This window comes from Chaetura pelagica, unplaced genomic scaffold (assembly GCF_000747805.2).
Source record: "Chaetura pelagica isolate M959 unplaced genomic scaffold, ChaPel_1.0 scaffold222, whole genome shotgun sequence".
NCBI classification, from domain to species: Eukaryota; Metazoa; Chordata; class Aves; order Apodiformes; family Apodidae; genus Chaetura; species Chaetura pelagica.
In genome coordinates, this window is record NW_009952711.1 from 8,663,161 (window position 1) to 8,687,775 (window position 24,615).

At 38.1% G+C, this 24,615-nt stretch overlaps 1 protein-coding gene across 1 annotated transcript in view; it reads left to right on the forward strand.

The window, feature by feature from the left end:
- The window catches only part of SPPL2A (signal peptide peptidase like 2A), a 25,896-nt gene extending 1,884 nt beyond the window's left edge, over window positions 1-24,012 (forward strand). The window contains exons 2-17 of the mRNA XM_009994558.1: window positions 2,991-3,130; window positions 4,347-4,529; window positions 5,465-5,554; window positions 7,403-7,536; window positions 9,604-9,755; window positions 11,897-11,993; window positions 12,694-12,795; window positions 13,484-13,565; window positions 13,890-13,964; window positions 14,668-14,724; window positions 14,882-14,935; window positions 15,360-15,459; window positions 16,311-16,388; window positions 16,695-16,855; window positions 18,941-18,974; window positions 23,686-24,012. Coding sequence (XP_009992860.1) covers window positions 2,991-3,130; window positions 4,347-4,529; window positions 5,465-5,554; window positions 7,403-7,536; window positions 9,604-9,755; window positions 11,897-11,993; window positions 12,694-12,795; window positions 13,484-13,565; window positions 13,890-13,964; window positions 14,668-14,724; window positions 14,882-14,935; window positions 15,360-15,459; window positions 16,311-16,388; window positions 16,695-16,855; window positions 18,941-18,974; window positions 23,686-23,717 — 1,571 coding nt within the window. The 3' untranslated portion in view covers window positions 23,718-24,012. The remainder of the gene's footprint in view (window positions 1-2,990; window positions 3,131-4,346; window positions 4,530-5,464; window positions 5,555-7,402; window positions 7,537-9,603; window positions 9,756-11,896; window positions 11,994-12,693; window positions 12,796-13,483; window positions 13,566-13,889; window positions 13,965-14,667; window positions 14,725-14,881; window positions 14,936-15,359; window positions 15,460-16,310; window positions 16,389-16,694; window positions 16,856-18,940; window positions 18,975-23,685) is intronic.
- Window positions 24,013-24,615: the final 603 nt, after the last annotated feature.

Sequence of the window (24,615 nt, forward strand, 5' to 3'; positions counted from 1 at the left end):
GTCCCGGGGCAGCTCCGGGCCTGCCGGGGGCAAGGGCCCCCGCCTGGGAGGGTTTCGGTAACAAATCTCCCGAGTGCCTGCGTGGGTCTTGTCTCCAGAGGTATTTAAATTAGGCTGCTGGGGAAGCTCGAGGAGTGTGTCCCCGCCCCGGGTTCTGGCTTGCTCGTTTCAAGTGCCATTTTGGTTCCGTGTGGGCCCTCCTGGGGCCTCTCCGCGCTCAGGTGTCTGTTGCTGCGGGAACCCCGCAGGTTCCTGCCTCCTGGAGCAGTGAAACGGGGAAGTCAGAGACCTCTTATCTGCTTAAGCAGTATGAAGGGCATATCTACCTTAAATGCTGCTCCACTGAGCACGTTTTGTGGTTAAGTTACTTTTGGTTGTTTTTAACGAATTTTTTTGCCTTGTTTTGGTAAGGTGGGATGCAGGGTAGGAAATAATCACTGGATGTGCTCCACGGTGCACAGCACAGGTTGTTAGTGCTGTGAGAATGCCTTTGGGTAAAGTAGCTTTTGTGCCTCTACAAAGGGCCTGTTTGTGAGGCCCGTGTAGGTGTTGTCAGTTGTGTGAGGGTTTTTGGAAGTGTGGCTTTGCCCCTCGGCCCAGTGGTTTGCTGTGTTGAGGTTGGAGCACTTGCCAGAGAAGACTGAAGCAAAGAAGTCATTGAGGACCTCAGCCTTCTCAATATCTTCTGTTGCTACCTCATCCATTTCCTTCAGGACCTTCTCCTTGGTTTGGTCTGTGTCCACTGGTTCATATAACTTCCAATATTTTATGTGGTGGGGTTACCAGTGCACTCCAGAGCTCAACAGTAATTGCAAAGCTTATATTCCTGCAGTGACAGGGGTGTTCTAGGAGCACTGAGTATTAAGAGACAGTATGAGACACTTTCTCCCTATTAAAGATAAAGAATTATACAAGTTTAAAGGTGGTAAAGAAAGGAAATGTGATGTGGGAACCACCTGTCAAAAATAGGAGGACATTTGTTTGAAGGTGAGGGCCCACTAGGGGTTGTCTGAACCTGAAAGATGATGGTGCCCATTTAGTTAAGGACAGCTGCTACTCATCTACTCCACACGGGAGCAATTTTAATTGGAGCAAGTGAACCTATGGAAACAGGTTCATATTTTCAGGAGCATTTTTGTGGAGACGTGCTTAGTCTTCTACTTAAGTAACAAGACTGAAAAATGTGCTTTGTAAGAAATTTTAACTTTGCACGTATTCTGAGAGTAAGATTTGTTTTGTACCATTCAGTGGCACAGCTGCCTGCAAGGTCTTGTGCCCAAATTAGTAGCCTTTGCTGTGAAAGGAGGATACTGAAACAATTAGAAAATAATAAAAGTGCAACAGGATTTCAGTGGGAATGTTCCAAGTGAGACGTTGCATGTATCATTTATCTTCTTTTTATCTTCTTTTTTAACTTTTAAATGCTGTCTTTAGAGCTCAGCAACGAATATGTGGCAGTAATTGTCATGTTCTGATCCTCCCTTCCCCCACCTCGTGAGCAAGAGTTGTTTCCTGATTTCCAAAAGAAGGGAAGCTTGCCAAGCAAAAGACACGCGTAAAATAAGCAAGTAATCACTCCTTCTAGGTAGACTTACACTTGTGTAGCATTAACACTTGATTCCCAGGACCTAGAAAACATGTATTATTCCATTTCTTGAAGCAAAAAGAGCTTTTAATGAATGGAAATATGGGTTTGCACCTCTTGGAAGTCTTTAAGCTAATGGCAAATTAAAAGCAATATACTTGTAGGTGAGTGTGCTTAAGAGGGAAACTTGATAATTTCTGTGCTGATAAATTGTGGAACAATTTATTTTAGCTGATAGCTGAGGAACTGTTGTATGTTAAACAGTTAATGTGCTGAGGCCCTTTGACACAGTTCTCCCAGCAGATGTTCATGCACTATGGGCAATAGAATGGATTCCTCTGAAGAAGGTTTTTTGCTATTCAAACCAGGCAGACATAAACCTCTGAAACAATATAATCACATGTTCTTTTCTCTCTAGATCTCACTTGCTGTAGAATACTGATACGCTAGCCTGAGGAGAAATGCTGCTGAAGCACTGTTAATGATTAGCATTGTACATCTGACAGATATTTGGGCTTTCCTCTCTTACTAATGCCCTTTTCTGGCTTAATATCTCAGTGTTCATTCAGACAAACTTGGCATTTGCAAAATACATGTTTTTTTAATCTATTGATACTTCCTCAGCATTGAGGTCAGTTTTTTTTCTCAGGAAAAAAATTGAAATAAGATAATCTCCCAGTCGTCTTAAGGTGACACTTCTTTGAGATACAAATGATGTGTATTTGTTTTCACTAGTTTGCAGCTGTAGCTACATCTAATTCTTAGTCTGTTCATTTATCCACTTAAATACCTGACCTTTAATAGTGTATTCATGCCTGGGGCGAAAGTATATATTGCTAAAATTATCAGAAGTTGTAAAATTCATATATATTAGTAAATAACAGAAATCATACTAAGTGAGAGACTCTGAGAATAATTTTAAGAGACACCGGTATTCCTTAGCTACACATTTTTTTCCTAGTTGTGTACTAGTCTCTGTGCTTACTATTATTTGGTAAAAAAAAAATTGCAGGAATTGCCATATAATACCTTTATTAGTAGAGGAAATTCTAGAGTCTGCAAAGAGGGAAAGATTTCAGTCCACTTTTCCATGTACTGTTTTAACTGCTTCCTATCTAAACTTTTACACACTTGTGGTTTTTTTTTAAGTATAAGGTACAGAATCTGAAATAATTTGCTTGGATTTCTTGGTGGTTTTTGCTACAGTGACATGAACTGTAAACATAACAAATACATTGTGTTTGAACTGAGAAGTAGCATTATACAGTGACTAGATTTCTGTCCTCTAAAGCTACACATTCCTGATGGAAAGTGTTATACAAGATACATTTATTAAATTCCTTTTCTCCTAACAGTTTTTAGAAGAATATTTGTGGACTGGTATTCTGAACTTTGTTTAATTCAGAACACCCTGGTTTGTTGCAGGTAACTGCAGATGAGGGGATCCTGCATGCTTCTGGAAGTGGTGAACCTCCAGTAACAAAGGATTACTGCATGATTTACAATTCTAGTTGGGTATCTCTTCCAAAGAGCCTGGACAATGCTGTAAGTAGTTTATAATGATATTCCTTAAGCAAACTAGAATGTGGAATGAATTTGGATCAGCAATAACTGCTCTTCAAAATTCTGAGTTCAATAGGTGCTATGTTGAATATTTACTTTTTTGGGTCATGTTCCCATCCTGTCTCATTACTGTGTGTAGCTGTCACCCCTCTCTCTCCCAGATCTCTATGGGGAATATTTCTGTACTTCAAAAAGCTTCTGAAGCTTAAAAGGCTTAGAACCAATTTTAAATAAATTTACAAATTATATCTGATCTTGTTAATTTTTTATTCAGCTGTTGCTATTATGTCCAAGTTTTAGATTTGGGAGTAAAACTTCTGTTTCTTTGTTTACAAAAATGTTGTAAACTTGTGAAAGAGATTTCTGATATTGGTTCATCAGTTAGATCGTCTGTTCAGTTGTCTTGAAAACATGGTGGAATAGGAGATTATCTGGAAGACATCATAATCCCATATTACCTGAGTGTGTTCCTTGGAGCCAAACTAGGATGTGAGACAGAAACAAATTTTCTTTAGGTGCTCTTCATATAAAGAGGAAATACTTGGTGTTTGGAAGTGATCAGGACACTCCTCTCCATTCCCTCCTGTCATTAGCAGGTTAACTCAATGTAAAACAGAGTAAAAATAATTTGTATGTCCCGAACATCTTTGCTATGCTACTTTGGCCACTGAGATGTCTTGACTAAAGAAAACTGACAATTTTTAAATAATTGGAAATATGAATTGAACTTTGAAATACGGATAGAAATATTTGTTTAAAATTCTTTTGCAGTAACTGGTATGTTATCTGGCTCACTGTTTTTGACCAAGTGTTGTACTTCAGAATTCTGGTTTTGTTGCATCTGTCAGAGCTCCTGTGGCTTGGGAAGCCTAGGAATACCACAGAGGGTACACTGGCTCCCCCAGAACCGCAGGCTGTGATTTTTCCTATATAACCAGTTTCTTATGTTTCAATTATAGCAACACTGCTAAGAGGTTGTATTTAGAGACCGGTATATCAGCTATAAACTGCTATAAATGTCCTTCACTGTTGCAGGCTGCAGAAACTGCTGGTTTTATATTCCTGAATTAGTGATTCCTTTCTGTTATGCTTCTTTCTGGCAAACCTCAAATTAGGGAGCATAGTAATGTAGCCTTCTAGATTAGTCTGCAGTATTAAATTTCCTGCTTTCATCACATTACTTTTCTCCCTCCTGCAGACTTTTAGCACTCTGGAAAACCTGACTTCTACAGTACTCTGCAATTATTCTGAAGTTCCTTCTGGCTTAATGAAGGACAAAGCTGTTGTAGTGATGATAGGAAACTGCACTTTTTTGGAGAAAGCAAGGATTGCACAAAGTTCAGGTGCTAAAATGCTGTTGATTGCCAGTAAATCTAGGCTGGTAAGTTCCAACATACAGTTTTCTTGTATAGTGAAATAATGTCTCATCTGTTTGGTCTGATGCTGTTGTGCAGGGTTAGCTGAGAGGAGCCCCAGCATTGGAGGACCCTGGCAATGCATGGGACTCCAGCACTGTCCCCACAGGGTGCTGTGCTGGCACCAGTGCTCTCCCTGAGGCTGAGTTAGCTTTGTGTTTATCGTCTAAAAGTATTTACAGCTGAATTGTATTTTTAGTCTGTTCCTGGTGTCTCTAATCATGTTTCCGAGTGCAAATGCTTGTCGTTATCGTTTCCTAATTTTAGTGTAGTTGAATTCCCTGTAAGCTTAGGCAACATTTTTACACACGTGACAAAAATAACCTAGGAGAATGTAATCCAAAATTGGAGATAAAAAAGGAATTTTGAGATATACTTACAAATACTTCTGTTGCTTTTTTTGTTTTCTATTACAGCTGCAATGTGTATATAAATATGTGAGATTTAGGAATTAGCATGATTATCATTAAACATTAATCCTCTTTTAAAAGCATAGAGAATAAAAATGGTTTTGATTATAACTTGTCATACTAAAAAACCACAACATTAATGAATGCAAGTGTGTTGATAGTATCACCTGTTTTGATTTATGTACATCTGTCTTCATTAATCTCTTGGAAACGGTCATGATGAGGTTGTTTGTTTTGGTTTTTTTTCTCCCTGCAAATACACTGAAATTTATAGACTCTGAATTGTTCTGGTTGGAAAAGACCTTTAAGATCATAGAGCCCAACCATTAACCTAACTATAGAGTCCAGTGCTGAACCATATTCCTAAGCACTGTATATACACATCTTTTTTTATTTTTATTTTATTTTATTTAAAGGATAATCTGCTTTTAGGGTTCTAACCTGTTTTGCAAATAGACTCAGTATGCTTACCAGTGACACTTCTCTTTTAGTCTCTTCTTTCAGATAACAAGACTGATTTTGAAGATGTGACGCTTCCAGTTGCTCTTATAAGATACAATGACATAGTAGATATGCAGCTGGTAAGTAATATAACTTCAGCATATTATGGTTTGCATAAACCTAGTTTTTTTAACAAATAAAATTAATTTGAGGTCAGATATGGATGTCTATCTGATCTGAATACGCATAGGTACTTCTTTCAGTTTCATAGATGAGGGTGTTACATTGTGAAAGTGCTAGTCTTCCTAATTCAGGTTAATTTGAGAGAATGATTAATTAGAAGACTAAGACTGGGTAATATAATATCTGGAGGGAGGGTAATCTTGGAAGTCTCCTGCTAAACAAGATAAGCAGCCTTCCAGTAGACTTGTATACAATTGCAGACGCCTGACATCCTTAAAGAGCTATAGCCTGAAAGGGCTGTTCCTTTAGCATGGAATAGTTGAGCCTGTGTGTAGTGGCGTATCTTTCAGACAAGCAGTACCTTATCAGGCTGGATCTTGAGGAAGGTGTGAGTTTTTTTTTTTTCTCTTTGCCAGATTATGGGCTCTTATGTACAGCATGACAGCATCTGTTACAGAGCAGTTAGGTGGCAGAGTTTGAGCTTCTGCTGTTGAGTTCATGGTGAGATGCCAAGTGTGTGTCATTAATATGTGGCAGCTGTGATATCTCTTACACTTCATGAGCACGGGAGTTTGTTTTGGGGGTATTTGGGTGGTTTTTTTCCTTGACATTTAGTATTAGCATACAGAATATTGCAGAGGGTTTTAAAGAAAATAGTCTCTTTTCTTGGTGTCGCTTTTCCTGTTGTCGTTTTGCTCTTCTGTTTCTGTTTAGTGTTTTTCTGTGACTAGCAGAGGCTAGTGCTAATCTGTGTAGTCTTAGCTCCTGGTTTTGAATTTGTTAGTTTACTTCACCATTTCTGCTCTTAATCTTCAGAGCTGCCATGGGAGGTTGTCCTAGGTAAGTATGCAAACTGACACTGTGCCTAGATGTTTAGGACTTTAGTTGTTTACTGTCTGTTCCTACTGAAGATTGGTTCTTGCAAAGCATTGACATGACTGAAGCTTTGTGATGACTGTCCTCAGTCTGCCATAGTCTTGGTGAATATTGTGTTCTGGTTTGGGTTGTCCACTGTCTTGAAATTTGTTCCTTCAAGTAAGATAATTGTTTGCTTAGTTGAGTGGTTTTAAGATATGCCCTACTAACATGGAAGGGAAACAGGGCAGGGTTAGATCCCTAATTTCTTCTGAATCTTCTCTGCACCACTATATTGCATAATGCTGCTTGGGGTAGTGTCATGTAGAATCACTTCTACATAGCTACAGTAGTTCACCAGAGTAACTTCACCAGCATATTAGTGTGGCAGATGATGTCTTATACTGCTGTTGAATCAAATAATTCAGTTTTGTCTTATAATGAGGTTGCCCTCATAAAAGTAGTTAGGAACACAGCCTAGACTACAAGTGATGATGTAGTTTTGCCCAAGTCTTCTGTCATGTCACTGGCAGCTGTTGCTTTGAATGGTATGTGCTGCTTAGAAGCTGGCAGCCATTGTACTCTTCCTACTACAATTTTATTTCTATTTAATCTCTCTTTCAGGTTTCTAACTTTCTTCTTTTGTGTAGAAGAGAGAGGCAGCACCAGTCTGCGGATAGCTAGATAGATAAGCATTCTTTCTGCTTTTTTCTTAGAAGGCTTAGTCTCTCTTAGCTTTCACTGTTCAAGTCAGGTTTTTTATGAGTCTTGAATAGCAGAGTGTAACAAACCTAGTAAGTGAACTCTTGCAGAGTTATCTCATGATCCTAGAGCTCCCTGTGGTGGGAGTGTAGGTGAAAAGCAGGAAATTGTGATGTGCATTGTGTTGGAAAATAAGCAATATAATCTCTTTGGTGTCCTTATGAACCAACTTGTATGTTATTTTTCAGACACTTGGAAAAGAAGTTAATGTCACCCTGTACTCGCCACCTTTGCCAGAGTTTGATTGCAGCATGGTTGTCATCTTCCTTATTGCTGTGTTCACAGTGGCATTAGGAGGCTACTGGAGTGGAGTAGCAGAACTGTAAGTTTGTTAAACAGAACTTCTTATGTTTTGTGAACTACAAATGTGGTAAAAGCTGTCACTATGGTTAGTGACAAATTATGTTCTTTTAGGTTGGTAGTTAAAAAATTAGAAGAAGTAGGTGAATTAGCTGCTTTGCCATGAAATACTTGAGCACAGCAACCTTTGAAAAATCACCATAGGTCTTTCAGGAACCTTGAGTAGTAGATTGTAAAAGTCTGTGAGGGATTGTGCAGCTTTTGGGAGGAGGAATGTATTAACATTTTGACAAACTAGCATCGTAATACTCCAATATCCATGGTAGAAAGTAGATATTTTAATGACAGTTTAAAAGTCTGGCAATCCAAGAGGTACATACATAGTTGTATATAATGTCTGCATTGGTAGGGATCAGTATAGCTGCTTCATCCCAGCTGGCTGGGCAGCACCCTCTGGCATGTCTCTGCACCATGCTTCTGTCACGAGGAGCACTGAGAATTGTGGTTTAGTTGTGTCTGGGTGGCTCCAGATAGTTAAAGTCCAACCAGGCTAATCTGCTTCGGCTTTGTGTGTTATCTGATAGAGCAACAGAGCCAGGGGCAAGAGCAGCTCTAGGACTAGGCAGGGTCAAGAAGGCAGCAGCAGTTCCTGTGCAGGGAAGGGAGGGAGTAGAAGTGCAGAATGTAGCACATGCAGGGAAATAAGGGGTAGTAGGGGCTTTTGCACTGTGCTTGAGGGGTGTGCAGCTTTTTTTAGTCAAGTGAAGCACACTGGATGCACAGAGCTGTTTTTAGTCTGGGGTTAAACTGGATATAGTTGGCCTTTCAGAGCTTGATGTTATTCTGCAGTGTTTCTTGGATGTCTGTACACTGAATGGGCTTCCCGTTCTCCTAGTGCTGTGCTCCCTAGAACAACAGGGAGTGGATTGTGTGTGGTAACAGCATCTTCCTCTCTCCCACTACTTATGCAAATTAGTGATTTTAAAGAGATGAAAGACATAGAAGGAGAGGGATGTCTGTGTTTCTTCTTTTAAAGGTTGGCTCTGATTATGCTTCTTTTTTACCCTGCAGTGCTACAGGGTGTGGCTGCACTGAATGCTAAAATAACAAAATGTGATGCTGTCTCCCATATTGAAAAATACCTAAATGTAATTATATTAAACTTCTTAAAGTGCACTTTCATAAATCTAGGGTGAGCTTTTTTTAAAAAAAAAATGCTGCTTATTCAAAGCATGTACTCTGAGAAGGTGATTCATCTAACAATGTGCCTTACTCCTGTGGGTTTTCAGCTTTTGAAGGTAGCTGTTTCAGTGCTGAATTCAGCATTTGTAGGTGGGTCGTGGGATTTGTCAGGAACATGCTATCTGATGGGCAGGTTGCACCAGTGTCTGTAATAAGGAGTACTAGGGCTATCTGCTCAAAGAACAAACACAACAATTGAAGTCTCCTTATTTTGCATGGTGAGGTATAAATATGGAGTATGTGTGGACACAAATCTTACTCTCAGTGAAAATCCCCAGTTACACCCCCTCTCTTAAACCTAGTCTGTAATTATGAGGTGTAAGGGTGAAAGAGCTAGTATTAACTAGTTTCATTCTGCTAGCATGAATGGGTTTTGCAGACACTTAGTGTCTACAGTTGAGGTTTTTTATAAGTGTGTGAAATCCATTATTTTCATTTATCAGATATTAATCCCAAGAAATGGTGTAGTCAGTGGTGAGGCACTAACAGTTGAGTTTGTGCATCCTGAAAAGGAGTTTTAAGAGTTTTGATATGGGACTGCTTTTCCTCACATGAATTAGTGCTTTGATTGGGCCTACTTGTTAAAGTTGGCAATCATCACACAACTTGAAAGGCTAGCAGTTAAAATCTTTTCTTTGTGATCTATGTTAGGTCAGAAGTGTGTATCTCTGCTAAAAAATGGAGAGAAAGTTAAACAATAAGCATACCATTTCTATGTGTTTGTAAGTCAAATAATGGTATGAAGGATTAGACTGAATATCTTTATAACCAATAATTCTGGTCATAGTAAACAATTTTCATAATCTTGTCATCTGAAGTAAATGTGTTTGTCGTTTTCTTAAAACAGTGAGAATTTGAAAGCAGTAGCAAGTCCTGGGGAGAGAGAAGCAAGACAGAAGAAGGAAGAAAATGTTACTTTCACTCCTGTAACAGTTATCTTGTTTGTTGTCATCTGTTGTGTCATGCTGGTCTTACTTTATTTCTTCTATAAATGGTTAGGTAAGAAACAGTGGATCATCTTGTTTAACTTAATTTTCTGCATGATCTTATTAGGTGTCCAAGGCTGAAAAGCTAGACTTCTGAACTAAAATTAATGCATTTTTTAAATTGTTCTCTCCATGTAGGAGTTGATGGTTGAAAAGATGTAGTTGCTACTTAAAAAAGGAGAGAAGCTTTCTTCCACTCTTTTACAGAGTCTGCCTTGACAGTGCTTATCCTGAGTAGTGTGAAGAGGTGGCTGGCTAGTAAAAAAAGTGTACCATGTACATCAACATTCTTGGGAGGATGGCAGTAATAACAAAGTAGTGTTTAGAGTGAAAGCTTTTGTTAGGTATTGCTACACTGCCATTGAGTTTGTGGTTGCAGTGCCCTAATTAAAGAACTAGCTTAAATGACATGACCATAATGGAATGAACTCAAGCATACTAGCAACAAGCTAAGTTCTTGAATTATGCAATTCCAGTAAAATACAGTTTCCGAAGTGTTGGTCGAAGCTTTTTCTTGCCCTCAAGTCATGCAACCAAAAGATGTACACTGCTTTAAATTACACTTTTTAGTAGAAACAATGTAACTTTAATTCTGAAAGCTTCTAAATTCACTTTTTTTTTAAGAATTTGTTATGAATTAACTTTCTACTTCTGAAAAAGAAACTTCACCATCCTGACTTTTGACTTTGGGTAGCTTTTGTTATCTTGACTAATGGCAATACTACCTTTACTAAACTTGTCCCACTAAAAGACTGATGAACCTCTTAATGTGATCAAAAGGTTTAAGTTTAAAATGTCCCCTGTTTACTGTGAGATGTTTCAGGTGAGATTTAGGAAGAGGTGAAGAAAGAGGCCTCTTAAAGGAGGAAGAGTAACAGGAAAGGATGAGTAACAAATTAGGGGGAGGAAGAAATGTGAATAGTTCAAAGAAAATACCTAATAGCTTTTTTCCTCAGAAGCCATAGTTCTGTGCACTTTGGAGCAGACATATGTGAAACTGCTCGAGGTAAAGAAGCTGTTACCATGGTATGACATGTTGTCCTATGGAAAAATCTCTAATTAAAACCAAACAACCAAAAAAACCATCACTTTGATGTGTCACTACTATAGTGTGTGAATGTAAGTCTGAATGTCAGTACTTGGAGTTAAGATCAATTCAGGAACTGAAATGCAGGGGAGGGAGTGTTTCCAGCAAAGCCAGTTGCAAAGCTGAGCTCTGTGGTAGTGTTCTCTGCATCTCTTGTTGTAAGTCTTCAGGCATTAATGCTGCATTGTTTCCTCAGAATTTGAGATTCCCTAAACAGCTGATTTCTTACTGTTTTCAGAGGAACCTGTTATGCAGAGTTTCTTGTTTTGCTTGTTGTGGGTTTCACAGATCATAATGCTGCCCTATCTTGGTGACAGCTATAAAATCCACCTTTCTTGCCTGTTTGTTTATGGGTTTGGGTTTGTTTGGTTTTTTTAATAATCTCCTTATATATATATATCAGAGTTGTTTTCTAGCCAGACCTTCACTACCAAAAAATCCACAACCATAAGTAGCGAACAGCTGGTTTTGTTGTCCATATTTTAGGGTGCTTAACAAGTTAGAATACACAATATACTTTGAATTTGAACATGTAATCTAGATTTTTTTGCTTACCAGGTGGTTCCTAACTACATAGAAATTTTTGGAAGGGATAGAGTGTTTAGTATCTTAAAGTGCCACCTAAATCATTAGTCAGATCTTTTATGCATAAGCAGACAAAGGGATGAAAGGGAGAATTTGAAATGAGGAGTATTACCAGAAGCTGAGAAAGCTGGTGGTTGTAAAATAGCACTTTGGTTTTAGCCAAACCAAATAAAAGTATTGTAAAGCAGTAATGGTTTACATGTTTCTTCTTAAAGAAAACAGATGAAAAATAATTAGAAATAGTTTTAATTTTTTTAAATTAAAAACTTAAGTCTTTGCTTGGTGAGAACTCATAATGGCAGAGACACTCAGAATTCAGCACTTCCTGTAACCAGCTGACTGTAGCCTCCAGTGAGTGTATTGAGCTGTGCTATAACTATTAACAGCTTATATCAAATATACATTGTTATGTTTGATTCCTGTTTGTTATTCTTTTTATTGCATTTTGTCACTGATTTCCATCTTCCATTCTTTTTATTTAGTGTATGTTATAATATCAGTCTTCTGCTTGGCATCTGCAACGAGTCTATACAACTGTCTTGCAGCTTTAATAGGACAAATACCATTTGGGCAGTGCAGGTATTGTACAGTTTTCAATACTAGAAATGTGAGGTTTCTTTTGGGTGCTTTCTGGTTGCTACTCAAGGTAGTGTGAAGATAGTAGAACAGTTTGACGGACCAAGTTTTAACTCCTTGTGAAGGCAACACAGTGTTCGTGTCATCCATGTTACAAGTTAGTAGTTACAGTCTTAAGTGTAGTGTGTTACCAGTGTCCAGAAAACCTCTTCTTACTGCTCTGAGTTAAATATCCTGCAGCTGTGAGTGAATATGGGAATGTCCCCATTTTCCTCCACACAGAATCACAAAATAATTCTGCTTGGAAAAGACCTTAAAGATCATTAAGTTTGCTTTAAAAAGCCCTAATGTTTAATGCAACAAATGCTTCCTTTCCCCGAAAGAACAATGCTTATAAGCTTAGAAGCCTAAGCTTGTGTTTGTTTGTTACTTGGTAGAGGATATTAGTGCCAGGCGATCCAGTCATCACTGTCCATCACAGCCAAACTTGGCTAACCATCTGTGGGCATGTTTTTGATGCAGCCCAGAGGAGGACTGGTACTGCAGTTGCAAAAATAATGCCACCTGCATCCAGATCAAACAAACTGGTGGAGGAAAAGCTCTTGGGATGAGAACACTTTGTCAGCTTAAGGACCTGTGATAGCACAGGCATGTGTGTTGGCTGTTGCAGGTGTTCCTTTTTAACTCAATTATTTTATTTTAGGATTTCATGTGGCAACAAAAACATTGAAGTCAGGCTTATTTTTCTTGCTGCATTCTGCACAGCAGCAGCTGTTGTCTGGGCAGTGTTTCGAAATGAAGATAGGTAAGTGATGCATCCTGACTTAAAAGAATAATATGAAAAACCATCATTAATGAACTTCCCTCATATAACAACCTGTAGCACAGCATCCTTCTGAACTCCACTGCTGATTGAAAGAAAGTCATGAAAGTATTTATGAAGTTTAACAAGCATGGGAATAATAGAGAACAAAGCAATACAAATGAACTCTCTGGTAATTTGAAGTTACAAAAAATTATGAAAATGAGGAAGAACTGGCTTGATCGCTAATGATTCATAGATAATGATTGCCACAGAAGAAAAAGAAGTGCAAAAATAGCACATTGGAACTATTCTTCCTATGGCCCAGTGGAAGCACAGGACCACAAATACACAAAACTTGTGCAATCCTAAGCAGCATCTTGAGCTATATGTTAAGTAGTGAGCAACAATACAAGTGAACACCAAGGCCTTGTTATGGCCTCTGTTTAACTGCTTTTCTCTGTAGTACACTGATGAAGAACAGTAACCTGTTTATGATCAGGGACTAGTGGAAACTGACCACCTTGAAAGTAGCACTTTTGTGGGTTTGGTAGCAATACTTCTAAGAACTGATTTCTTCCTTTCCAATCCATTTTGCCATCTTGCTATTTCCAGCAAAATCTGAAATGACTATTGCACTTACATTCTGCTGGTAGTTTGAATAATGTGTAAAATGTGTTCTTATTTTTAGGTGGGCTTGGATATTGCAAGACATTTTGGGAGTTGCTTTCTGCCTAAACTTTATTAAAACACTGAAAATGCCTAACTTTAAGGTACTGTAACTTACTTAACTTAAGAAAGTATTCTAATGTCATTAAGCTAAGTTTAGCTTCAGGAAGTAGGTTTTCAGCACTCAGTAAATATGTATTTTTAAAAAATCCTTACAATTTAAAAATACTTGTTAAAATAAAGCAATCTTCTTTCTAAATGTTACTTCAGAGTAAAAACATGGGGGGTTTCATGGGGGAAGTTTGTCTTTCTTCTACATTTGTATTAGTTTTTAAATTTTTTTTAGCATGATGGTACTGCACTGACACCAGAATCTAGCTATGCAGCCCTTGAAAACTTGTGATAATACCTTCTTTTTTTTTTGCCAGTCCTGCGTGATACTTCTTGGCCTTCTCCTTCTGTATGATGTGTTTTTTGTCTTCATAACACCATTTATCACAAAGGTATGTCTGTGACTTTATCTTTAAAATAAAGATGTTACCTGGTCATTGGGGCAGTATTTTTGTCAAACAGATCAGTGTTTTCAGTACTCTTGATGCAGGAAGGAATGCTGACTTCCTTTCCTTTTTCCTCATTTAAGACAGGTGGGGCCTAGATACTCATCTTGTGTGGGCTGTACAGCATAATGCCTGTTTAGGTGCCATAATTTTGTTAAATTACTAAGTTTTCATCAGTCACATGGCCAAAAGTAAGCTGTCCTGAATTGTGTGGCAGTGTGATGACGAGAGGTTGTCTTCCAGTTTTCTCCCTTCTTTTTTTGGTTTTAACACACGTATGTTGGTATTTGCTGTGATACTTTTGGTAGTGCTCATTTGCAGTGTAGTATGAACTGAATGCAAACATACCTTCTTTTATTCTAAAGCAGAAAACTCATGGAAGAATAAGCTGACACATTTTTGTCTAAAATTCTAGCTACATCTAGTGGATTTGTTGTCTGTGGTTTTTTAAGTTATTTTAGGCTGGACTACATGTTTTTAATGCAACACAGTAGTTGATAATACTGTAAAATACTAGTGCATTCCTTTTGATATTCAGGATCTGTCCAATCCTGGATTGTACAATGAGGTACAAACAGGTTTTGTAAATGTAGTAGGAATGTTTTGTTATGTTAAATCACTAACTTTTGAAAAATAACCTCAATTTCAGAATGGGGCAAGTATAATGGTTGAAGTTGCAGCTGGTCCTTTTGGAAACAGTGAAAAGGTATGAATGGTTGTTTCAATATGTGCAACATAAAAATACTGACACTGCGTAGCTAATTCATAGCGTGCTTTTTGGCATAACTTTCTTACAAAATATAGCCAGCTTCTGCTGTTTTCTTTTAAGTATTAAATACCTGTTGACTTGGGTTTGATCCTAGAATGATGGAAACTTGGTGGAAGTCCCTACTGAACGCTCAGCTCCCCATGAGAAAGTAAGGCTTGTATTTCAGATACTGGATTTTTAAATTATTCCCTCTGAAAAGACTATTCTTTTGGGGAAAACCTGACTATCCAAATTTCTCTTCAGGGCCTGGATATCATTGATCAATACACTATAGTTAGGTTAATAATCCAGACTTGTTATTCCCACTATATGGTTAAACTTTTTTTTTTTTTGTGTGTGCATATTATTTGTAAATCTGAAATTCCAGCTCACCTGTTGCCTTAAACTTTATCAAATCTCTTTGTTGGTTTCTCACTTTTACTTTAGGTTCTAACTATTTTGAAGTTCTTCATTGACAATAAATTAATTATATTTAAAATGTTTATTAATTTAAGCAAACAAGGAAAAAAAATCCAAACCACCTAAAGCATCCTGATTAGATTTATGTGGGCTTCTGAAATACTGTTTTACAGTTACCTGTGGTTATTAGAGTGCCTAGACTTGAATACTCTGCATCGACACTGTGTGACATGCCATTTTCACTGTTGGGTTTTGGAGACATTATTGTCCCAGGTGAGTAACATTCCAATATTTTTGGCAGTTAGAACATTATTAAAGATACTTGGTTTGATTCGCAACTCACTTCTATTAGAATTTATTCTACAAAGTTATTAATAAATCAGATGCAAGTTTGCCTTGATTTGTCAGTGCAGAATACAACAAGAGCCACAATATAAGAAAGCTTAGTATCTTAGAGAACACTTGAATAGTGAAGGGTTTTTGCTTTTCTGTTGCACCGTATTGTGTTAATGAAAATTACACAGCAAAATCCAGTTGCCAGTATTAATTAAATCCCATTGAAATAGCACAGAAAGCAAGTAATTCTGTGACTTCACAGGTTTTTTTTATCCTATGCTGCCTCATTAGAGGTGACATAACAGAAAATGTATTATCAAGTTTTTCCATCATTCTTAGAAAAGCTGAATTTTTCCTTAGTTGGAGTTTTGAGCAAATTTTAAGTCAGGCACAAAGCACCTTCTCGTGACCAGCACACAGGCAAAATCACAGATTGTTAAAAGCAAGCATTAAAATCCTATAGAAGAAAAGTATTAAAACTGGGTTTTTACTCTTCTATATTAGAAAACTGAAAATAGCACAATACGTTTACCTCATGCTATAAACCAAAACATTTTAATACAAAGATGACTTGGCTCATAGTTCCATTATGGTTTTGATTTTCAAGACTGACTGTAGGATTTCTTAAACTGGTTCTTGGCTTTCCAGAAATAAATAGGAAGAAGATAACACACAGCAACGGGAAGTCCTTATATACAATCTTTTAATGCTGCTTTGATTTGGAGGATTGGGGAGAAAAAAAAATAATGGCAAAGTATTTCATTAATGCTTTTATTTTTCCCTTTAAGGGCTTCTGGTTGCCTATTGTCGAAGATTTGATGTTCAGACACGTTCACCTTCTGTGTACTACATTTCCTGTACAATAGGTAAATAATGGGATATTTCAGCAGTGTTAATCTTCATCCTAGCTTTTTTTAAATGGCAGAACTAGATAGTTTTCTTCAGGTTCGATGTTGTCAAGAATCTCTTTACAGTCTCTCTTTAATGTGTCTGTCCATATTTAAGGTGAGTATTCTTTATGGCAGTCAGAGCCACTTACTGTCTTCTATATGTCAATTATATTCAAAAGGAAGATATTACTGAAAAAAAAATATTTCTGACTTACTAAATGAGTAACTTAATTTTAAAATTCACTGATTCTTGATTGTTTATGTATAAATATCTTTTTATAGCTTATGCTGTTGGTATGGTGCTGACCTTTGTTGTTTTGGCATTAATGAAGATGGGACAACCTGCTCTTCTCTATCTTGTGCCATGTACACTCATTACTAGCTCACTGGTTGCTTGGAAGCGCAAGGAGATGAAGAAGTTTTGGAAAGGAAGCAGTTACCAGGTGGGTTGGATGTCTTGAGTATTTTGTTGTTAATACCTTGGAGTGTATGTTTCTCTAAGGACTTGGTAACATTTCACCTGCAATCCAGTTTTATCTAGTCTGTTATCTTCTGCAACTAATAAAGAAAAATAGTCCTTGTTCTTAGAAAAATCTTTGTCCGGTAGTTGACATGGCAGAACAAAGCTTAAGGGAGATGAAATAGCTGGTTCAGCACTCATGGGGAAAAAGTTATTTGTTGTGGTCTATTTTCTTTGAAACATTGTTTTTATGCTTTAACATTCCTCAGTGAGGTATGATACGAGTCACTGAACTGAGCATGTAGATTCCAATCTGCGCTAGTCCTGTATTGAGACAGTTCAAAAAGGTTGGTGATCAACTAGAATTTTACAGTTTCCACATATCACTGGTGTCCTGCATTGTCAGGATAATACAGAGAATTCAGCAACAGAATAGCTGGGTGGCTACTTAGCTGTTTCTGTCGCACCACCCTGCGCACGCTGCCTTGGCTGTCTGCATTTCCCCTTTGGTTATCTATAACAATGCTGTACTTTAAAATCCCACCACCTCTGCCTGTTAACATGTTCACATTTCCCCTGATCTGACTTGCTGTAGTAACCAAATGTGCCAGTGGCCCTTGTGAGCTGGCGTTTCTCATAAGACAGGCCAGTCTTGAGATTACTGTAAATCTTGTTTGAGGCCTGAAATCCAATATTGTTGGAATTCAGAAACTATGACCTGTGTCTAGGCTGTGTTGAGCTCAGAGAATGGATAGTCTGTTGCAGTGGCAGGAGGGTGATGTGAAGTTGACGATGGAAGGGAGCAACTCCTGCTTTTTCAACTTCTGGATTGCAGGTTTAAGTGGGTCAATGGAACTCAAGGTGGTAGTAATCCTTGTAAAACTGCAGGCCTGCAGCTCCTATCATATTATCAGCTAACTGCTACCTTTTGTAGATATCACTAACATTCTATACCTGCTTCAGGGATGTTGGCTAGGTATGAAATTTCTTGGGAGATCTACAGCTTTAAGTAAATACCCTGTCTTTTTGTCTACAGAAACAACTCTTTTTTTCCTACATCCAGTGAATACAAATGTTCCTCTGTAGGTCAGAATGAGGTTCTTGCCATGCGTTTGTATATAAATGGTGACTGTTTGCTATCCTAAAATGAACAGTATTGCATATCTGAAGCCCAGGAACTCTGGGTTGAGTTTTGAGTAAGATTGGCCTAAGTAAATCTGGCAGCTCTCTTTAGTGACAAAAAATTCTTGCACTTCTCATAACAGAGCTCATACTTGAAAGAATTATGTTGCCATAGTAGTTATTTCATGTCCTTTCAACTGGTTTCTTGTAGGATTAAAACTGCTCTGAACTTCAGCTTGTTTTGAGGTCACATGACTTCATTTCTGCCACAATTGAAAATGTTGATTTCCACCATCCTGGAGTTAAACTTGACTAGGATTTGAACACCTCTGTAACTTTACGGAAAAACAGGAGTTAGTAACTTCCTGAAGAACTTTTTCTATATTATTTTTTTGGGTTTTTTTTTGCAGAGGATGTTATTCAGGTTGCACTCTCAGAATGCTGCAGTGTTAATCTTTCTTTAATGTTTTCCTTCTCACATAAAGCTGTATTTTGAACTGTCCCTACTGAACTTACAGACAAACATGCTAAAAGAAAATACACATACCCTCCCCCCCCCAGGAGCCCCCTCTGCACCTCCAAGCCCAGGATTTAAATTTCCAGCTTGCAGTTGACATTCTGAGGTGGAAAGATACAGAAAGGTGACAGAAGACTATATTTTGCTACAACAATGGTAATTTGGACTGGAGCAGAGCTGCCCCATTCACAAGGGTGACCAGACTTCTGTAGAGGTTTGCTTTGTCTTCATGGGAACAGAGAAACCTTGCAGACTTGTTAGAGCAAAGTGTCCTGAGAATAGGGGTAGAAGACTGTGTACAGCATGTCAGGTGACTAAACTTCATGAATGCTACTGTGTGTTTATACTCTATTAGTTAGCTTTTTTGAGTTTTGGAGTTTCCTGGTTTTTGTTGTATATGATTTTAATAATGGAATGAATTTTGTTTAGGTATCGGACTCCTCCAGGACGCCTTTGCTACAAGGTGTGATTATGGCCTTCTTTTAATGCAAATTTATTAATTACCTTATGATTTCTTTTTTCTCTTTTTTCCCCTCTGCATCCTCTTTCTGTTCTTTTTTGCATCTATTTTTTTAATTGTTCTGAGTAGTTCAGCAGAAGAGGGTAGAACTGAAGACAAGCTATAAATTTGGTTTTATGCTTAAGTGTGGGGTTTTTTATTTCCTTAAAGGAAAACAGGAAAACTTACTATAAGGTACTAATGGGCCCATGGTTCTTAAGCCTGAAGGCAGGTTTTGTATGCCTCTCTGTAAGTTCCCAGATCCCTAAGAATGTCTTCAGATATTTAGAACTGATGTTAGTTCCTCTGCTTTTACCTATATGGAAGTCTTTCACGTGATGCGAGCTTTCAATTGTCAACTCCTTCTGGAATTTAAGCATTTAAATATAATGTTGAATTACAGTCATCAGTCTAGAGTTACATATCCATTTATAAAGTGTAGTTTGTCTGACCTATACACTGAAGATAATTTAAGATGGTGAACTCTGCCTGTGTCTTAAATTCTGAATTAAAAAGTGCTTTTCTCATTAGCTTCTTCTGATAAAGAGTATCTTAACAATTTAAGTCTCATTAAAAAGCCTTAGCAATAAAGAAATTAGATACAAACCCAAGAAGCAGTTAGGAAGTGGGAAGGGTTGAGTGTAAATTAAGATCAGATGGCCTGACTATATTTTTGTAACTTGAAAATTCTTCTGTCCTGCTGTGTGCACTCAAGTTCTTGGATAAGGTTGTATAAAAAAAATAATCAGTTTTTCAGTTTCTACTTTATGCATATGCAGTCTTAAATTCTAGTTATGCTGTGTGCAGCTTTTTATGGGGTGGTCTTGAGCTGGTCTTACACTGGTCTTGCTGCACAGAAAGCATTTTAATTATTCACTGAAGCACAGGGAATTCTAAAGAGAGTGATGTAGCTACTTTCCTACAAACAAAAGGGCAGTAATACCACTGTGAAGTTTGTAATAAAGGTTTTTTGAGATTTTTTTGATTGTTTATGCTCCCATGTATGCCTGCATTATAAACTAATTTGATACCTATTCCCTAGTTATTGATTTAATTTAGAAATATTACCTGTTTTTTGTATCAGTACAATATATGATATCATTCTGGTAACATCATGAAAAACCTAGTGGGCTAGAGCTACTTGGAAGTTTTCAGGATAGCCTTGCAACTTTTTAGAGTTGGCCAATTTAAATGTTTAGCAAGCTTTCTTACCTGTCTTTGAAATAATAAATCAATGGATTAGTCATTGGCATTTACATAGCATGAACCTGCTGTTTAGGACTGCAATTTTGAATTGCGTTTTTAGACACTTGAAAGTTAATCACAGCTGTAAGTTACTAATAATTATGTGAACGCAACATCATTAAAGAGTCTTGCAGGCAAGCAAAGGGTGTTTGGGGTTTCCTTCTGGAAACATCTCGACAGAGCTTTAAACTAGATTCAAAGGGGGGTTAAAACAACCTGCTGTAAATAAGCCCAGGGGATGCATGCTGGGGTTGGTAGGATGGTGTGCTTGCTTCTGCCATCTCAGTTGAGATAGGGGCTAGAGATACAATGGGAAGCAAAAAGGCAAGGGTTATTGATGGTTTAGAAGCCATGGAAATACCTGAAAAGGTTCAGGCAGGAATTAGGGCCCATGACCACAAAAAGGTGTTGAGATCATTATGCAGCAGGAAAACTATGACATAGTGGCTATCACAGAAACGTGGTGGGGTACCTCACACAACTGGAGAGCCACAGTTGATGGCTACCAGCTCTTCAGGAGAGACAGACAAGGAAGGAGAATTGATGGGGGTGGTCCTGTATATTAGGAATTGTTATTAATGTCTAGAACTGGACTTTAATTATGACAAGGTAGAGTGCATTTGGATCAGGATTAGGGGCAAGGCCAATAAGGCTGATATTGCTGTGAAAGTCTGCTATAGACCTTCCAACCAGGGCCATGAGAAGGATGAATTGTTCTATAAGTACCTGGGTGAAATCTTGTGGTTGTTTGGCCATGTACTTGTGGGGTACTTCAGCTTCCCTGATGTCTGTTAGAACTACAACATGGCAGAGAGGAAACAGTCCCAGAGGTTATGGGGATGTGTCAAAAGTAATTTCCTGGCACAGCTGGTGAGCAAACCAAGCAGACAAGGTGCCCTGCTAGACCTGCTCTTTGTGATCAGGGAAGGGCTGGTAGGAGATGTGACAGTTGGAGGCCGCCTTGGGCACAGCAACCACGAATTTTTAGAGTTCTGTATTCTTAGAGGTGCCAGGAGAGGGGGCAGCAAAACTGCTGTAGACATGGTGTTTCAGGAGATAGTTTAGTGGTTAGGGGTTGTAAGGCGGGATGGTTGGACTTGGCGATCTTGAAGATTGTTTCCAACGTCGATGATTCTGTCTTGTCAATTTAATAGGGAAACATTTTGCAAAATGCTTACTGAAGCTGTCTTCTGTATGCCAGCTGTTAGCTGAGCTTCCTTAGGATGGAGGAAGATAGATGGCATTACTTGATGTAACATGGTACTGTGTGGGAGTTTGTTGTTGTTGTGTTTTCCTGGAAATTGGCTTGAATACTCACTTGAAATGATGGTTTTACTTTTGTAATTGTAGGGAGTGTTTTGCTTTGGGTGACTTTTGATGTGTTTTTTTGGTCGTAAGTGCAGGAGGAAAGTTCTAGATTTACTGAAGTAACTGTAATATTGTCATTAGCACTGCTGGTGCTATTGCTGTAACTAGTGCTATTGCTGTAACTCAGTTCTTAAGTGTATTAGCAAGACTAGTGCCTGCCTTAATTCTTATTGTCTGAATTCTGACACATGAAGGGAGGGACGTGAAAGACCTTTTCTGGTTTTAGTCAGATTGATACTGTGGCCACAAGGCTCCTGAGTGTTACCCAAGTCCCAGTAACTTGTTTTTGCCTTGGAACTGTCATCTTGAATTACTGCACATCATGTTGGTGTGTCTGGATTGGGAAACAGCTTGTTTAAGCAAGCCTACTTTTAGTGAGGTATTTTTGTATACCTTGCAATAAGAACGTACAGCACAGAGGTGGGTCATGGCTACAACAGAAGAGAGCGTTTAAAGGAGTGACTCTTTGCCCTATACATAGATTTATACCACGCTAAAATGCGTATGACACAAGTGTTGGACCCTGACTTTGTTTTGTCAGAGGTTCTGCAATGGGTGCTAGTAGGACAAAAAAGCAAACATGTCCTCATTGTATGGACATCTGCCCAGCTGAGAACCCATGTGGTGAGCAGCTGTTGTACAGAAAGACAGGGAGTCTTTTTACTACTAGGCAGGATGTGCTCCTATGGAAGAATGTACGTAGGCTTTTCTACATTTTGATGCCGAAAGCATTTTGCCTGTGTCCTGATAATCTTGCCATGCTGGACATATGAGCTCCTTGACGGGTTCTGTTTTTCAGCATTAATTTTACTCTTTCCTTATCTTCTGTGTCTCGTCAGCTATGAAAAATATCCAGTCCCTAGCCTCTTGCTACTTATGCTTAATTCTGAAGCTTTCAAACTTATGGGTCTCAGTTTGTCATGCTAACAAAGGTATTACCTCTGTAATTTATTCAGTGTCTTGTCCCAGGGAAGAGACTGGAGCCTTCATTGCCCTCTAGCACTACAGCAGTGGATAGGGAAACTGGCTGCTGCTTAGTCGGGAAAAATACAGTGTTGTCTTGGGCTATTCAAGTGGCCTAATCTCTTACATTAATTGTAAAGTGTAATCAGTCTATATAATAATAATCTCGTTTTGATTCTCGTGTATTGCGGGCTGAGTGGGGCTTAATCAGCCTGGAGAACAGAAGGCTTCAGGGAGACCTTATAGTGGCTTTCCAAGTACCTGAAGGGGCTACAGGAAAGCTGGGGAAGAACTTCTCAGAAGAGCATGGAATGATAGGACAAGGTGGAACTGTTTCAAACAGGAAGATGGTAGATTTAGATGAGATATTAAGTAGAAATTCCTAACTGTGAGGGTGGTGAGACACTGGAACAGGTTGCCCAGGAAAGCTATGGATGCAACATCCACAGGCCAGACTGGATGGGCCTTGGAACAACCTGGTTTGGTGGAAAGTGCCCATGTCCATGGCAGTGGGTTAAGGTCCCTTCCAACCTAAACCATTCCATGACTATCTGACTTTACAATTCTATTTCCTTTATCCTCTTTAAATAAAAGGAAAACTTAATAAGACATTTTGCCAGTACAGTTAGTTTTTACTAACTGTAAATGTAGTCATAGTCTTTACAGTCACAAAAAGAGGAGGCTAGTCTTTTCTATTCAAGCTATTGCTTGCTACCTGTAAATGTTAGGTAGGAGCCTAGGTTCTATTTCCAGTTCTGCAAAGCTTGTCTTTGAAATATTTGCATAATACCAATAGGGTTTTTTTGTTTTCTGTATTTAATAACTGAGACACTTTTGACTCGTAAGTTTAATTTCCTGTAGAGGACTTGGATCCTTGGTTGAAGAATGTTTCTGTAGTGGGAAGCGTTAGCTAAGAGCTACGATTACTTGCCCTGAATGCTTTTCTCATCTATAGAGGACTTCCTATCTGTATGCTGCTAAAACACACTCTAACACGTTTAATTGTATTTCCTAGCTAACAAATACTTTGGACCAATGGGGGAAAAGCAGTATTTATTCACAAAATTCTATCTACTTTTTTCTTTCTTTTGCCATTTAGATGATGGAACACCTGGATTACACAGGAAATGAAGAAAGCTCAGCACCAGCCAGCGAACAGCATGGAGGACAATAACATGTAGGATCCTGATTTAAAATAGTATTAGAATTTTCTACAAATTAATTGCAGTAAAATTGGTGAAGCTTTACAATAGAGTATTTCCTACTCTGTGTAAAAGGGTTTTTTACTCCCACACCTATATTTTTATGGAAAATATTGTTTAACATAAAAGTAATCAAAATACAAGACTTGCGTTTTTACAGCCAAACCACAGCTAGTGAAACAGTGCCTTATGTCAATTTAAATAAAAGGATATTTTCTATGCAATTTTCCAAATGTGTTTCTATACAGTATATTTTTATAGAAGTTGCTTGCCAATATCAGTTTGTGTTAAATGTTTTCTTAATTTTTATTAAGACTAGTCAAGTTTCATTAAAAAACCCCAAACAAACCAGTAACCTTCATAGGATTTTTTCCAGATTTTAAATGCAGATTGATAGTATGGTAACTATAGCAACTAAATAATGAAACTATAGTTCAATTTCTATGAGTAACTGAATAAACTGTGGGTATGTTGGTCTATGTACATTGTAAGCCATACAGTGGATAACAAGGCAAATGTAGCTTGATGTTGTGAGCTGCTTTCCCCTCCAGCCCCCCATAGTATCACTGGTTTATGCCTTAATTGTGAAAATTGTTAAGATTAGATGCAAGTCTTTGGACTATATACCTCACCAACCATTTCCAAAAAAATACAAGGAGGGAGGTATTTACACAGTGGTCCTGGAAATTAAGTGCAGTTCCTGGAATATTTGGCAAAAATGATGGTGTGAAACGTAAAGGGGTTTAAGAAGTGCTAATTGGGGTTGTGGGGGTTAAAATGTTAATTCTGCTTGGTTCTTTGATTCTTCTCCTACCCATTGAGACAAG